This window comes from Malaclemys terrapin, chromosome 1, assembly GCF_027887155.1.
Source record: "Malaclemys terrapin pileata isolate rMalTer1 chromosome 1, rMalTer1.hap1, whole genome shotgun sequence".
In the NCBI taxonomy this organism is placed as follows: domain Eukaryota; kingdom Metazoa; phylum Chordata; order Testudines; family Emydidae; genus Malaclemys; species Malaclemys terrapin.
Window position 1 is genome coordinate 293427238 of NC_071505.1, and position 13761 is coordinate 293440998.

General features: G+C 41.9%; 1 protein-coding gene across 1 annotated transcript in view; it reads right to left on the reverse strand.

Annotated features, from left to right (window-relative positions):
- Positions 1–443: 443 nt before the first annotated feature.
- The window catches only part of LCP1 (lymphocyte cytosolic protein 1), a 34104-nt gene continuing 20786 nt past the window's right edge, over positions 444–13761 (reverse strand). Inside the window, exons 8-16 of the mRNA XM_054014507.1 lie at positions 13312–13454; positions 11700–11795; positions 10944–11139; positions 8749–8827; positions 8335–8449; positions 6788–6921; positions 5862–5985; positions 4135–4259; positions 444–1968 (exon numbers count right to left, since the gene is read on the reverse strand). Of these exons, the coding sequence (XP_053870482.1) occupies positions 1836–1968; positions 4135–4259; positions 5862–5985; positions 6788–6921; positions 8335–8449; positions 8749–8827; positions 10944–11139; positions 11700–11795; positions 13312–13454 (1145 nt within the window). The 3' untranslated portion in view covers positions 444–1835. The remainder of the gene's footprint in view (positions 1969–4134; positions 4260–5861; positions 5986–6787; positions 6922–8334; positions 8450–8748; positions 8828–10943; positions 11140–11699; positions 11796–13311; positions 13455–13761) is intronic.

Here is a 13761-nt window from a genome sequence, read left to right on the forward strand (position 1 = left end):
TCAAAAGAACTAAACACAAAGGGCCAGATTCTGCTGTCCTCACTCCATGCCTTTCCATGCAAACCGTCTCACTGAAGTCACTGGGACCACTCAGAGAGTAAGGTATTACTCAATACAAGTAAGGGAGCAGAATCTGGTCAGGAGCAAGTTACTACTCAAGATGAATATGGGTGGCAGAATCTGGCCTTTCTAATCAATATTGTACACCCAACAGAATATTTCCATTACAAAACAAATAAAGCAGTAAAGTTAATGGTGATGGCTAGTGTCCATAAAGTGCGGTGATACGGAGTGGTGGATTATATAATGTACAAGTCCAGCATACAAGTCTACATATATTGAGTCCCATGAGTTTGTTTTAAAATCTGTATGTGTCAGTTGTACAAGCATACAGTACTTATCACATCATTAGCACATATATCACTGAAAGGAAAAGTCTTAAATTTTGACTTATAGAATGTTTTATTTAGAGAGGCTTTTCTCATCATTGTATATTTATTCTTCATTAAGGCAATTTCGCAGGGGGAAAGAATGTGCATTAAGGCAAAACTCACTTCTTTTGCATTTGAACTACAGTAGAATGCACTTAATGAGCATAACAATGAATACCACATGCCAAAGAATAGATTCAGTGCAATGTATTTCATTTATTCTAAACAGATAGGGCTAGAGCCTCAGCTAGAGTAAACTGACAGAGCTATGTTGAAGTCAATGTGAGCTATGCTTTTTTACCCCAGTTGAGGAAATGGGCCCCAATTCCGTAAAGCACTTAAGCATGTGCCTAATTAAGATAAGTACATGCTGAATTGCCTTACTTAATCAGGGCTCTGGCCCCTTGTGTGTTCAGTAGCATACCTTGTATTGTCTGCAAGCCTGTTCAAAGTTGTTAGCAGGGCTGAATTATTGTTTGATAAATAAATCTGTCACTATGTGGCCTTATGTTCACTTCACTCTGGTCCCAGCTGTATTGTTGCTACTATGTGAGTAGACCTCTCCTTAAGTTCTTTAGCACAGATTTCATTTTAAGGATGTTCTTGCTGTGTTTTAAAGCATGTCATGAAATAAAAATGAATGATCATCTTGCACAACATGGGCTGTGAAGGTCTCACAGAATTAGGATGCTCTGAGGGCCAGACTTTTATTCAATGATTAATGTCATATTCTGCAAGTAATGCCACTGATAGCACTGGGACTACTCGTGGTGTAAAGTACTACTTAGTCTGAATAAGGGTGCCACAATAAGGTCCTTAATTAGCACTTTTGTTGCCACAAGAGTTTCCCAACAGAGTGGATTTTACTATCACTGAAAAATAAACACTGATAAGGACACTATGCAGTACCTGCATTGGCTTAAGGAAATCTCTTTTGTAGTTCCAGGTACAAGCTGAAGGAAAGCATAGCGTAAATGTTACAAGCATGAACACCTATAAGAGAGTTAATGTAACATTTCACAATCCTGAAAAAGGTGTATAACCTAATCCTGCTCCCAAAACAAATATGCCAGGTGATCTCCAGACAATGACCTGGACAGCCATTAATATCAGCACATGTAAAGCTCGTGTTGTTTGAAACATATTCAGGAAGCAGAAAAGGCTACATCTAGCAAAGGGGATAATGTGGCAAAGAAATCAAGCACATTGCTGTTCCATACAGAACATGGTAGATTGTTTTGCTGGATATGCATGTCATCTTTTGTATGATTTGGAACCTTGTCTAGCATTCATGCTTTGGAAAGTACCAAGACAGCATATTTCCTTGATATCTGAGTCTGAGGAACGTCCGGTCTGAGGGAGTCAGGGGGCATATACCAGTCATGAATATCAGTCTTTTATGGCTTAAACTTTCTTCATTCCTTTTCCCATAAGGCAAGCAAACACAGTCATGACCATTTTGGGTTTTACTTCAACCAGGTCTTCTGGAAGGGCATAGACTCTTGCTCCAATTTTTCTTGCCATGGAGATGGCATATCTACATTGGGGGGAAAAATTAAAAGAAATGTAAGAAGCAACCTTAGTAATCAATTTGTTTAACAACTTCTTGTGCTTCATACAGATAAACAGTAGATTGGAGGTGAGTTCAACAGTGACAGAGAATGGGGGAGTGCACAAGGTTTCAGATGAAAGATCATGAGTTTGGTTTGAACTATATTAAATTTAAGCAACAAAGAGTCCTGTGGCACCTTATAGACTAACAGACATATTGAAGCATAAGCATGCATCTGACGAAGTGGGTATTCACCCACGAAAGCTTATGTTCCAATACATCTGTTAGTCTATAAGGTGCCACAGGACTTGTTGTCACTTTTTACAGATCCAGACTAACACGGCTACCCCTCTGATAATTAAATTTAAGGTGGTGGCAAGATGTCCAGATCCAGATGTTGGAGAGTGAAGCCAAGATTCAAGATTAGACGGATGGAGACAGACCAGAAGTAGAAAGGTAGATTTGTGAGGTGTTGGCATATGGATAGTAGTAAAGTGTTATGAGTTGATGAGTTCACCCAGATATAGAAGGTAGAGTAAGAAGAGGAGGGAACAGAGACCTGTGGGACTCACATGGGCTGTAGCAGAAGGGAGGAAGATGATACACCAGAAGAAATGCAAAAAGAATGGCCAGGGAGAACAAGTGTTGGAAAAGTCAAGGGAGGATAAGCTGGGAAGCAGGAGAGAATGATCTGCAGTGTCAAAAGCAGCAGGACAGGTCAAAGAAGATGAGAATGGCCTTGGGACCCTGAGATTTGGCATAAGACCGAGGTATGAGCAGTTTCAGTGGAGCAGAGAGGCTGGAAGCCAAACCAGAAAGGACTGAAGATGGAGTTAGAGGTACGTGAGGCAACAATTGAAGACAGGGTATTCAATAAGCTTCTCTCTATCTACGGACTATTATGGCCCCCCCATCACTATCATATCTGAGTGCCTCCAAACACTAGGGAAGAAGTGAATCCATTGGGCAGTAGTTATAGGTGAGGTTAAAGGACAGGAGATAGCAAAGCACACATCTATTGTGAGAGGAAGGAGTCAGAGGTGAGGGTGATATTCCTAGAATACTTTTTGGTTCCTGTTTTAAATAAGTAAAGTTTATTAATGCTACATAAAGAGAAAAATTCTCAGCCAGTCCCTTCCCTGATTTATGCCTGCTGCAATCACTTTGACTTCAGTGAGGCTGCATAGGTCCTTTATTGCCAGCTGGAGTTTTCCTTTGGTGAAGAGACTTGACAGATCAGGAAAGGAAGTGCTGAATTTCAGGTATTTTGTTTTAAAATGGAAATATATCTGTGGGTACATCTACACTACAGGGGGGAGTCGATTTAAGATACGCAAATTCAGCTACGTGAATAGCGTAGCTGAATTCGACGTATCGCAGCCGACTTACCCCGTTGTGAGGACGGCGGCAAAATCGACTTCTGCGGCTTTCTGTCGGCGGCGCTTACTACCACCTCCGCTGGTGGAGTAAGAGCGCCGATTCGGGGATCGATTGTCGCGTCCCAACGGCCCCGAGAGGTCGATTTCTACCTGCCGATCAGGCGGGTAGTATAGACCTAGCCTGTGATTAAGTCCACTCCTGTAATATAGCAGTTCCCATCCTGAGGCCCATAGGAGCTCTGGTGACCTGCAGAGAAGAGGCTGGTCAGATGGTGCTGGCTCTCACCTGTCTTTCCAGTCACTTCTACTAGTGTGTAGGCACTTCACCACAAAGAATATAAACCTACAAATCAGCTGGAAGCAAGAAAGAAGAGCCAACCTAGCTGCCTTTACCGGGGTGCTGCTACAGAGGAGGGGGATAGCAAACTGGAGCTGCCCTCACGGCCTGGATTCGCCAGTGGGACTGGAGCTGCCAGCCACCAGAGTGAGAAAGGGCTGGGGCAATATGTTGAGGGCAGCAGAGGAGAAAGGAACTAAACAGCCAGGACGCACGTGAAGGAGAAGAGAAGTAGGTAACAGGGAAACATGAGCATGAGGAGAGGGAGAGAAAGGGGCCATGTGAAGAAAGACAAGTGCAGGAAGCAGTGAAAGGAACAGAACAGTTGGGAGGGGGAGATGAAATACATTAAAAGCACCCAGTGTGATTTTTTTTTTTTTTTCAAAAAGAACAAACAGTGTAATGTAACCCTAGTGTCCCATGGCATGCACATACTTAGCATTATTAAGTTTCTCTTCCTCATTCAAGTCCTCTGTTTTCAGAAGGTCGTATTTGATGGAACCTGGCTGAATGGCATCAATGAGATCCAGGACTGGCATGCTTGTGCTGATTTTGCTGTCCTGCACAGAGGGAAAATACAGTTGGATATAAACACAGATTGACAGATGTCCTACAAAGCCATAATCATGGCTCGAGGACAGTGGATGGGTCATTCAAATGACATACTATTTAGAACTTTGCAACAAGCAGCACAGTGGGTGCTGAGACATGGAATGAGTCACCAGGATTCCACCTTGTCCCTCCACCAGCCAGGAGGTGGGCAGAAGAAGAGAAAGGTGACATGGAGTCAAAAGGTGCTGCAATGGCCACACAATAACCCTGGCATGGTTATCTTGCTGCTGCATTGCAATATATGTGTCACAATGTTATTATATCTATAGCAGGGGTGCCAGAACGGGGAGGCAAGCCCTCTGCCATTCTTCTTCTCCCTGAGACCCCGCCCCCAGCCAGCCAGAAGCTGGAGCCTGACCTGGGTAAGAGTGGCCCAGAGAGTCCGGGCAGCTGTGGGGGGAGCCAGGGACCCTCCACCTGCCTGGGATTGGGCGACCCGAGAGCAGCCCCCAGCCCATGTCCGCGCAGGGCAGATGGAAGGTCTGCAGCTCCCCACAGCTGCCCCGGTGGCTCTTACCATGGCCTGGCTGCAGTTCTTCAGCCCCCAAGGCCCCACCCACAGGCCAGGCTGTAAGCTGGAGCTGGATCGGGATAAGAGCCACGCAGGCAGCTGTGGGGAGCTGCGGAACCGCCACCTGTCCTGGGCAGAGGGCCCGGGGGGCAGGAACATGGGCTGAGGGTTGCTCTTAGGCCCCCCCACCTTGGGCAGGTGGAGGGTCCAGGGCTTCCTGACTCAGCTACAGCTTTTGGCTTGGCTGGAGGACCGGGGGCTCAGAGGGAAAAGGAGGGGTGGGGCCACGGAGGGGGCGGGGCTTTGTTCTCCCCCCTCACACACACACACACTTTTAGGAAGAATCCATTGCCCCTGATCTACAGGCAATGATTTTGTGTCACAAAAATTGAACGCCATGAACAACTATGACCACAGAATGCCAAGGCATTGTGTGAGACAAGGTGGGTGAGGAAACATCTTTTATTGGACCAACTTCTGCTGGTGAGAGAGTCAAACTTTCGAGCCACACAGAGCTCTTCTTCAGGTCTGGGAAAGGAACTCCCAGCCTCACCAGACTCCTCTCCCAGACCTGAAGAAGAGCTCTGTATGGCTCGAAAGCTCTTCTCCTTCCCCAAGAGAAGTTGGTCCGGTAAAAGATGTTACCTCACCCACCTTGTCTCTGTAATATCCTGGCACCGATATGGCTACAACTGCGCTATACAAGACATTACTGTGCAATTCACTGGCTCACTACAACCCCATTCACTGATGAAGTGACTTTCCAGCTGTGTGAGGCTGACCATGACTGGCAGAGATTAAAACTCTCATTATCACCTCACTTAGCATAAAGGTCCCTTTGGGATGGATCCAAGCACGGTATAAAGCTTCAGGTTTTGAATCTCATAAATGCAGTAATTTTTAAAAAAGCTTTAGCGATGAGCCTGAACCAAACCCCCAGATCTGAACATCCCTTGAAAATGCAGTGAAAAATAAACAACAGTACACACATGTACCCACCTGGGGTCCCAAAACAGAGACTTATCATGAAATACTGTACCTTGAAACTACTGATGACTGAACTTTTTCCAGCTTCAGTCAGTGTTTCATTTACCCAGTTGACAATGAGGTCGTCATTGACCTTCTGTCCACCACCAATATCTTCCAGGATACTCAGAGTGTACCTTAACACAGAGGACAAAATGCTGTCTACTACTTCATGCTTTATAAAAAGCTTGGCATTGTAGCATAGTGTATCTGTGAAACCTGACAAGGGCCAAATGCTGCAGTCTTCACTCACACCTGATTCTGTTCCCTCATGGTATGTTAACTTATACAAAGTACAGGGCTGATTCTCATTTACAGTATGGCCCCTTAACACTGCTCTGGCAGCATCAAGGGGCTTCAGAATAGATACAAATTACATTTACTCCCATGTGCTAAGGAGGCCCTTTTATATGGCTTGAGTGGTGCAAAGGAGACTCAGGCCCACAGTATCTACAAATAATAATAGATGTGTCGATTTTAGGGCCAGAAAGGACCATTGTGATCATCTAGTCTGACTTGCTACATAACATGGGCCGTAGAACCTCACCCTGAGATTCAAGCCAAACACTTCAGTTTGAGCTAGAGCCTAGCTTTCAGAAAAACACCCAGTCTTGACTTACAGACTGTAAGGGATGGAAAATCCATGACATCCCTAAAGGATCTAACAAGGTGTTTCCATAACAGAAAGCAAAGATCAGGACTTCTAACCACTGTTTCAGCCCTTGACCTTCCAATGTTTTCTCTCTCTCCTTTCTTGGTGCAAAGACCTGCCTTTTAATTATGGTCTGTGGAGGGCCAGGAACACTTATGGTGCAATACAGACAATAGGAATAATAATAATGGTATTGATCCTCCTGTGCAGTGGTGAGTGCTGGCACCCCATTTCCATGGAATCTCTCCATACCAGAACAGCAGTATGTATATGTTCAACTAGCGTACCTTCTCATTAACTGCCAGATTAAGGCCAGGGTTAGTGTGCGATTTCCTTCATTGAGATCCTGCCCAGCAATTCCAACGAGGGAAAACTTGGCTTGATTCTTTCCCAGATCCACTGCGTAGTTGCAGTTTTCAAGCTGTTAATGACAGAGTCAGTTAGTGTGCTTCGTAAATGTGAAACAGTTGCTGTTCAGGGCATTCATGCTATCTTTAATTGTTACAGGGAACTTAGGCCAGATCCTGCCAATGGATCCAGGCAGCAGCTCCATCCAATGGGGTCAATGTGGGTACAGAGGTTTGTCTGTTTTAGGATCTGGCCCTTAGATTCTATGAGGATAGGCAGCTTAGACAAATCTAACATAGAAATGCTATTGTATATCATCAAAGCCTAAATGCCATCACACAGACCAGGAAATATGGAGACACAGTGTACAGCATTGTGCAATCATGCCCACCTCCAGCAGCGCAGAGTGATTGTGTGGGACAATAACTGAGGTTTTCAGTCCCTAAGTATTAATGTTTTCGGTCCTTTAGTCATCTTGTGCTGCTTCACTCACAAATAGTATGGGAATGTTCCGGACCAAAATTCCTCACTGTGGTAGAGCTGGGAGAAAGCTGGGTAGTTAGTGGAGATTCAGAGGGGAACTCTTAGCCAGCTTGTCAGGTATCTGTGTCAGGAATGTTTAAAATCTGCTTATTTCTTTCATGTGGTGGAGGTGATCTGTAGGGCTGGAATTAATGTGGGTGTCACATGACTCATCATGGACATATATCGGGACTTGTGATTAGAGCGAATTGGATAGTGGGAAAAATTATTCACTAATACATTTTTAAAGATTGATAGAAAAATGTCAAGTTTCTTGATATCACAAATAATGTTTGACCATCCATCCAGCTTGTGAAACATTGTTGAATTTATTAGGAAACTCATGGAAAGTAGACACTGATTAGACTATAAAAATATAATTTGGTTGGATCTACTTATGACTTGAGAACAATATCTGCTGGCACATGCAAGTCCCTACACAGACATTTTTAAGCACAATCATCTGTCACATGCAGATGCTACATGCTATTGTTTGCACTCGAAAGAATACAGATGCAAGTGTCTGCAGGTGCAAAATTACATACACACAAAAGGAGGCCAGATTGACAATTCTTTGAAAATGTAATCCACAGTAACAAAGGCAAATCAGACTTTACACTTTGTAATTTGTTGATTAAGGACTCAGTTCCATTTTCAAACATGTGCATAGTCAATCTGTAATGAATGGGGCTATGTATGGGTCTATTGCTCTTTATGGGATTGTCTACACTGGCCCGCTAAATCAGCGCCACTGCAATCAATGCAGTGGCGTCAATTTAGTGGGTCTGGTGAAGACGTGATAAGTCAATGGGAGATTGCTCTCCCTGAGAGGCAGAAGAGTTAGGTTGATGTAAGTTTTTTTCACCCCCCCTCCCCCTGAGCGATGTAACTTACATCGACTTAAGCAGTAGTGTAGATGAAATGGAATAAATAACCTCATAAGAACCATGCCAATTTGTTTTACCTTCTTCATGTTACCACCCAGCTTAGGGTATGGTGGTTTGTTCACTCTGCTCCAGTCTACCGGCACTTTAATCTTTTCATAAAGCTGGAAGATAACCATGGCATCTGACAGGTCACTGAAACAATGGAAACATATTGTGACTTACAATGTGAGCAAGGAATCCAGTTGATTTAGTTGGGATTGGTCCTGCTTTGAGCAGGGGGTTGGACTAGATGATCTCCTGAGGTCCCTTCCAACCCTGATATTCTATGATTCTAATTTAAGCATTAGTAGAACGAATCACATTTTCCTAAAGAATGAAACAGAGGCATCTGTTTTCATAAGGACTAGCAATGTGTTCATGTTTTCTAGAAATATTTTTTTCTTAAGATGTAGATCACATTAGTCATCTAAAGGAAGGATAACTTTCCTTACCTATATAAATGATTGACACGGGGACTAACACCCAAGGAGTTCATCCAATTCCTAAATGTCCTCTCTTCCCTTGTTTCACCTAAAATAACAGAATATCAATCAACAGATCCTCAAGACAACACTTCAGTGAAATAAACTTTTTACAACAAGGAAAATATAAATGCAGATTTTACTATATGCTAAAATGACATGTAGAATGAGATATCAACAGGCAGTGAAATACAAGAGTATAGAACAGTAGGTAATGTTCTGTACATACTATATGCACTGTCATATTTGAGCAGATTGTTCTCAAAGTTACTTAAGAAATTCAACTTTAGTCTGTGTCGAATCATGAGACATTTCAGCCTGAGCTTTGTGAGAAAGTTAGAAGCAATTGAAAATACAGATTTATGATGAGTTGCCGTCTGCAGTCACACCACATAAGAGATTGATCTTGTATGGAGCTGAGCATTCTTCCTCAATCCAGCAACGCACTTACTTAACTTTAAGCACACACAAAAATCTCATTGACTTCAATAGGACTACTCATAAGAACATATAAGAACATAAGAACGGCCATACTGGGTCAGACCAATGGTCCATCTAGCTCAGTGTCCTGTCTTCCGACAGTGGCCAATGCTAGGTGCCCCAGAGGGAATGAACAGAACAGGTAATCATCAAGTGATCCATCCCATGTTGCCCATTCCCATCTTCTGGCAAACAGAGGTTAGGGACACTTCAGAGCATGGTTTTGCATCCCTGCCCATCCTGGCTAATAGCCATTGTTGGACCTATCTTCCATGAACTTATCTAGTTCTTTTTTGAACCCTGTTATAGTCTTGGCCTTCACAGCATCCTCTGGCAAAGAGTTCCACAGGTTGACTGTGCAGTGTGTGAAGAAATTCCATATGCTTATGCTTAGTTTTGAGCACACAATTTAGGTTTTTTGCTGCATTGGGCTAGAAAGATCAGCACTTTGCAAAACTGTGCTGCACCTGCAGACTGGTGAAATTGCATTTAAAGAACTCCTTAGTTGTTGTTGTTGTCAGCTACACAACAATATTTAATAGAAGTGTCACACTGAGCATGTGCAAAAGCCTGCTTTTCATTGATTATAATTTACCTATATTTTAGAATTCTTCAAAAAGCTATCAGTGACTGTTGCTGATTGATGCAAAGTTTAAAGTTTTGCATTCAGATGTTTGTGAGTTATTTGTGCACAGAAAAAGTCTCTAAAATATTAGCAAAGAGGGAAAATTATACTTTTTTTCTGCTCATTTAACTTAAACATCTCCAAGCAGAACCTCCTCCCAGAAAAATTCAACTTTGGGCTGAGACCAAGCAGGAAGTTTCAGTCCAAACAAAAATTTTTAGGAGGTTTACATACAAAGGAAATAAGTTTATAATGGACATTTCCAAGTTGTCATATTGGATAAAAGAACTAAGGTCAGCTCACAATAACTGTAAGCCACACAGATATTGAAGTCATTCAAGTCAATAAGCTTAGGTGGCTCTAGTGCCACAGAAGACAAGAACTCACTTTGCTCAGAAAGGAGATCTGATGTGCAACAAAGCAAACTGTGCCTTTCTCATAACTCCATAAGAGATTTGTCTAGACTAGAGTTTTTGCTCTTGTTTTAACTTAACTGTTTGTTAGTTAAATCAAGTTAATTGACAAATACAATTGTAAATGCTAGTTCAGACATCCCATAAATGTTTGTTCCAGGACACAAAACTGGAACAACCATTTGTGGAGTCATAGAATTGTAGGACTGGAAGGGACCTCAAGTGGTCATCTAGTCCAGTCCCCTGCACTCATGGCAGGACTAAGTATTATCTAGACCATCCTTGACAGGTGTTTGTCTAACCCTGCTCTTAGAAATCTCCAATGATGGAGATTCCACAACCTCCCTAGTCAATTAACTCTAATTTAAACAGGACCATGAATTCTAGTCTAGACAAACCAAGGAGGCATAAAGCCACAGTGCATTCAAACAAATACACCTACAGTGAAGGGAGCCAACTATATCGGAAGCCACATGCAAGTAACACACAGCAATATCCCATCCTCAAACCTGCCTTGGCTAATGTTCCAGTAAGTACATGGCAGGAGAAAGTTGAGCTAACAGCTGAATTACCCAACCAGGTCTCAGTTACATGTTAAAAGTCAGAGGCCTCAGTTGGATGCCAATTCTTATTTGTATTTTCCTTACCTTCAATAGAACTCCAGTCAATGTCCTGGTTCTCTGGTTTTTGGAGGGCAGGATATCTGTTAAAAAGGTTGGCAATGAAAGCCAAGTTTAACTTGGGGTTGCCACGGACTACATCTGTAGCAGTAACAAACTGTCGGCAGCCCAATCTCTCTGCTTGCTGCAACATGCACTCTGCCCTCTGGATGTCATCCTTCTCCTAAGAGATATCAAACGCGTCAGTCAGCAAAAACATGAAAATATGTTGACATCCAATAGCACTGAAATATCACACTCATAATACACATGAACGTGCTGTCTCTTTTCATACTGATGCTGTAAAAACTACAACACATTCTTGTTTAAATCCATAACATTTTCCTTTTCCACATTACAAATCACGTCAATATCTGCAAATTGCTTTTAACTAAAATCAATGTGCTAAACCATGCGACATTAAAATGAATGTTTAAGATAAATCTTAACACAAAGGATAAGCTTGAGAAATAACCCAGAAAAATGTCCGTAAACATATATTGGCAAAGTCGTGCTAATGTGTCTAGCTGGTTCATTGGCTTTTAAAGCTTCTGTGATAACTCATGCTGGAAGATAGTTTGTTATCATTAGTACAATCTAACCTAAAACATATCAATTTAATTCTGCATTTTTGGTTTTTGAATGCAGGATTACACTCCAATGGTAAATCTAGTTTGCTTGTTTAGGTATTACAGCGCATCCTAGGTTCTAGGAATGTTAGTGTATAAGTGTGTATCATCTTACCCTTAATCCTGTCATGTCAATAGCAATAGCTGGAATACCTTCTTCATTTCCCTTTGGGGCAACTTGGTCCAGCAAATGATAATAAGCTTTGGAGTCCTGCAACAGACCAAGAAATCAAAGGGGGGAAAAGTCACATCTAAAGCCAGGTTTTGCATGCCAGTACTTCCGATGAACAATGAGCAAGCATGCTTTGTTTTTATTACATCAACCATTTGACAACATAATTAAATTAATCAAGCTGAAAGCATTTAACAGTTTCCATTGTATGCCTTCTGGTTTGCATATCTGTTTGTTTTATAAAGTAATTAAAACGTTAAATATGGAAAAGCTGGAAGCATTAGACACAATAGTGCATGTTGCATTTAGGAAAAAAGGATAGAATTGATTTAATATGAACATATTAAATTAGAGATATGAAAAATATACCTTTATAAGGCTGTAGAAGTCAGTCAGCTAAAGGTTTAGTAAAAGAACAGACAGAAGGAGGAAGCAGAAGTTTAAAGCAGAGTTTAAAGAAATGTTGAAATTGTCACAAAGTACAAAGTAAAGTTTTCAAGGTCAGACATTAAAGCTGACAAGTTAACAAGCATTTTTTCAGGAGAAGGCTAGAACAAGACAAAGATTTCACATGCTGTTTACTTTCATCTTTATAAGGCATAGTGTTGGTTCCATGTGTACAAAAAATTAATCTCACGTCAGAAATCATCTTAAACATAAATACAGCCCTTCAAATAAAGATTCAGATTTAAAAAAGAAAAAAAGACCAAGAAATTGTTACTATTTAGATACATGGAAAAAGGCTCCAGGTGATATCCTGCAAACCTTTACTGCTGAGATTTGTCTTCATTGCACAAGTAATTCCACTGAAGTTTCCAGATTTCTACCCAAATGCTTCCTTGTAAGCATACATTCATTTTATAACATATGTATTTATAAAAGAGGCAAAGCTAATTAGAAGTAGTAAATAGTTACATAGGCTGAAATCCTGGCCCTGTTGAAGTCAATGTTTACTTTATATTTTCCAATACTGATGTGACATAAATCATAGTTTAGATTTAATTAGCTACATTAGATAACTCTCCAGCCTGCCTATGTAAGGGTGAGGGTCCCACAGCCCTTCTCCAGGAAAAATATCTATTGAGTTAAAAAAAAAAATCTATTGAGTTCAGTGGAAATTTTATGCATGAGGTGACTGCAGAATTGGGCTCAAAATCTTTCATATTTTCTTCCTACTCTTATTTGTTATTGGGTGGCTAGCCCAAGCCTCGGTCTGTGTTGCAATATCCAGACTGCTATTTTTCGCATGCTAATGCAAGCGCTGCCAACACAACTCTGTCTACCCCAGACTGGGAGGTTCGCCTCCAGCTGCAGTGTAGACATACCCTAAAGCCCTAACCCTGGAAACACTCTACCCACATGGTTAACTTTAATCAAGTGAGTAGTCGTATTGAATTGAACGGGACTATTTACAAGCTTAAAGTTAAGCGCACACATACGTGCTTTCAGGATTGTGGTCTAAGCCATCACCTCCAGGTGAACAAGCTCAGTCCAGAGGAGAAAGCTGAAGCTTGGGGTTGTTATTTTTGCTGTAGCTGATCAGTGTTTCTCATACCTTGATGTCTGTGCTGAAGTTATTGATTTTGTTGCATCCAGCGTTCTCCAGGTGATAGTTAGCCCACCTCAGCAGCAGTTCCTCTGGGGATAATTTCATCAGATCCTCTAGACTCTCTCCTTCCCGCAGAAGGGCAATCAGAGCTGGGCAAGCACAAAATTGAAAGAAAAATAAACACCATGCACAGGAATATTTGTGCTCTTAATTTATCCTTCTTAACTTCCTTCACAGAGCAAGGGCCTGATCCTTCTCCCACCGAAGAAAATGGGGGAGATCAGTGTGTTTATAGATTTGAGAGGCTCAAGTAAAGCGAAAGCTGTCCCTTGAGCCTACAGTTATTTTATTATTAAGGAATTAATTGGTTGTTACAGATGTTACAGCCATTTTGCTCTGTTCTGGGCAGTGTGTTGTATAACTGTAGCATCACAGAATTGTAAACCCCACTTCCTC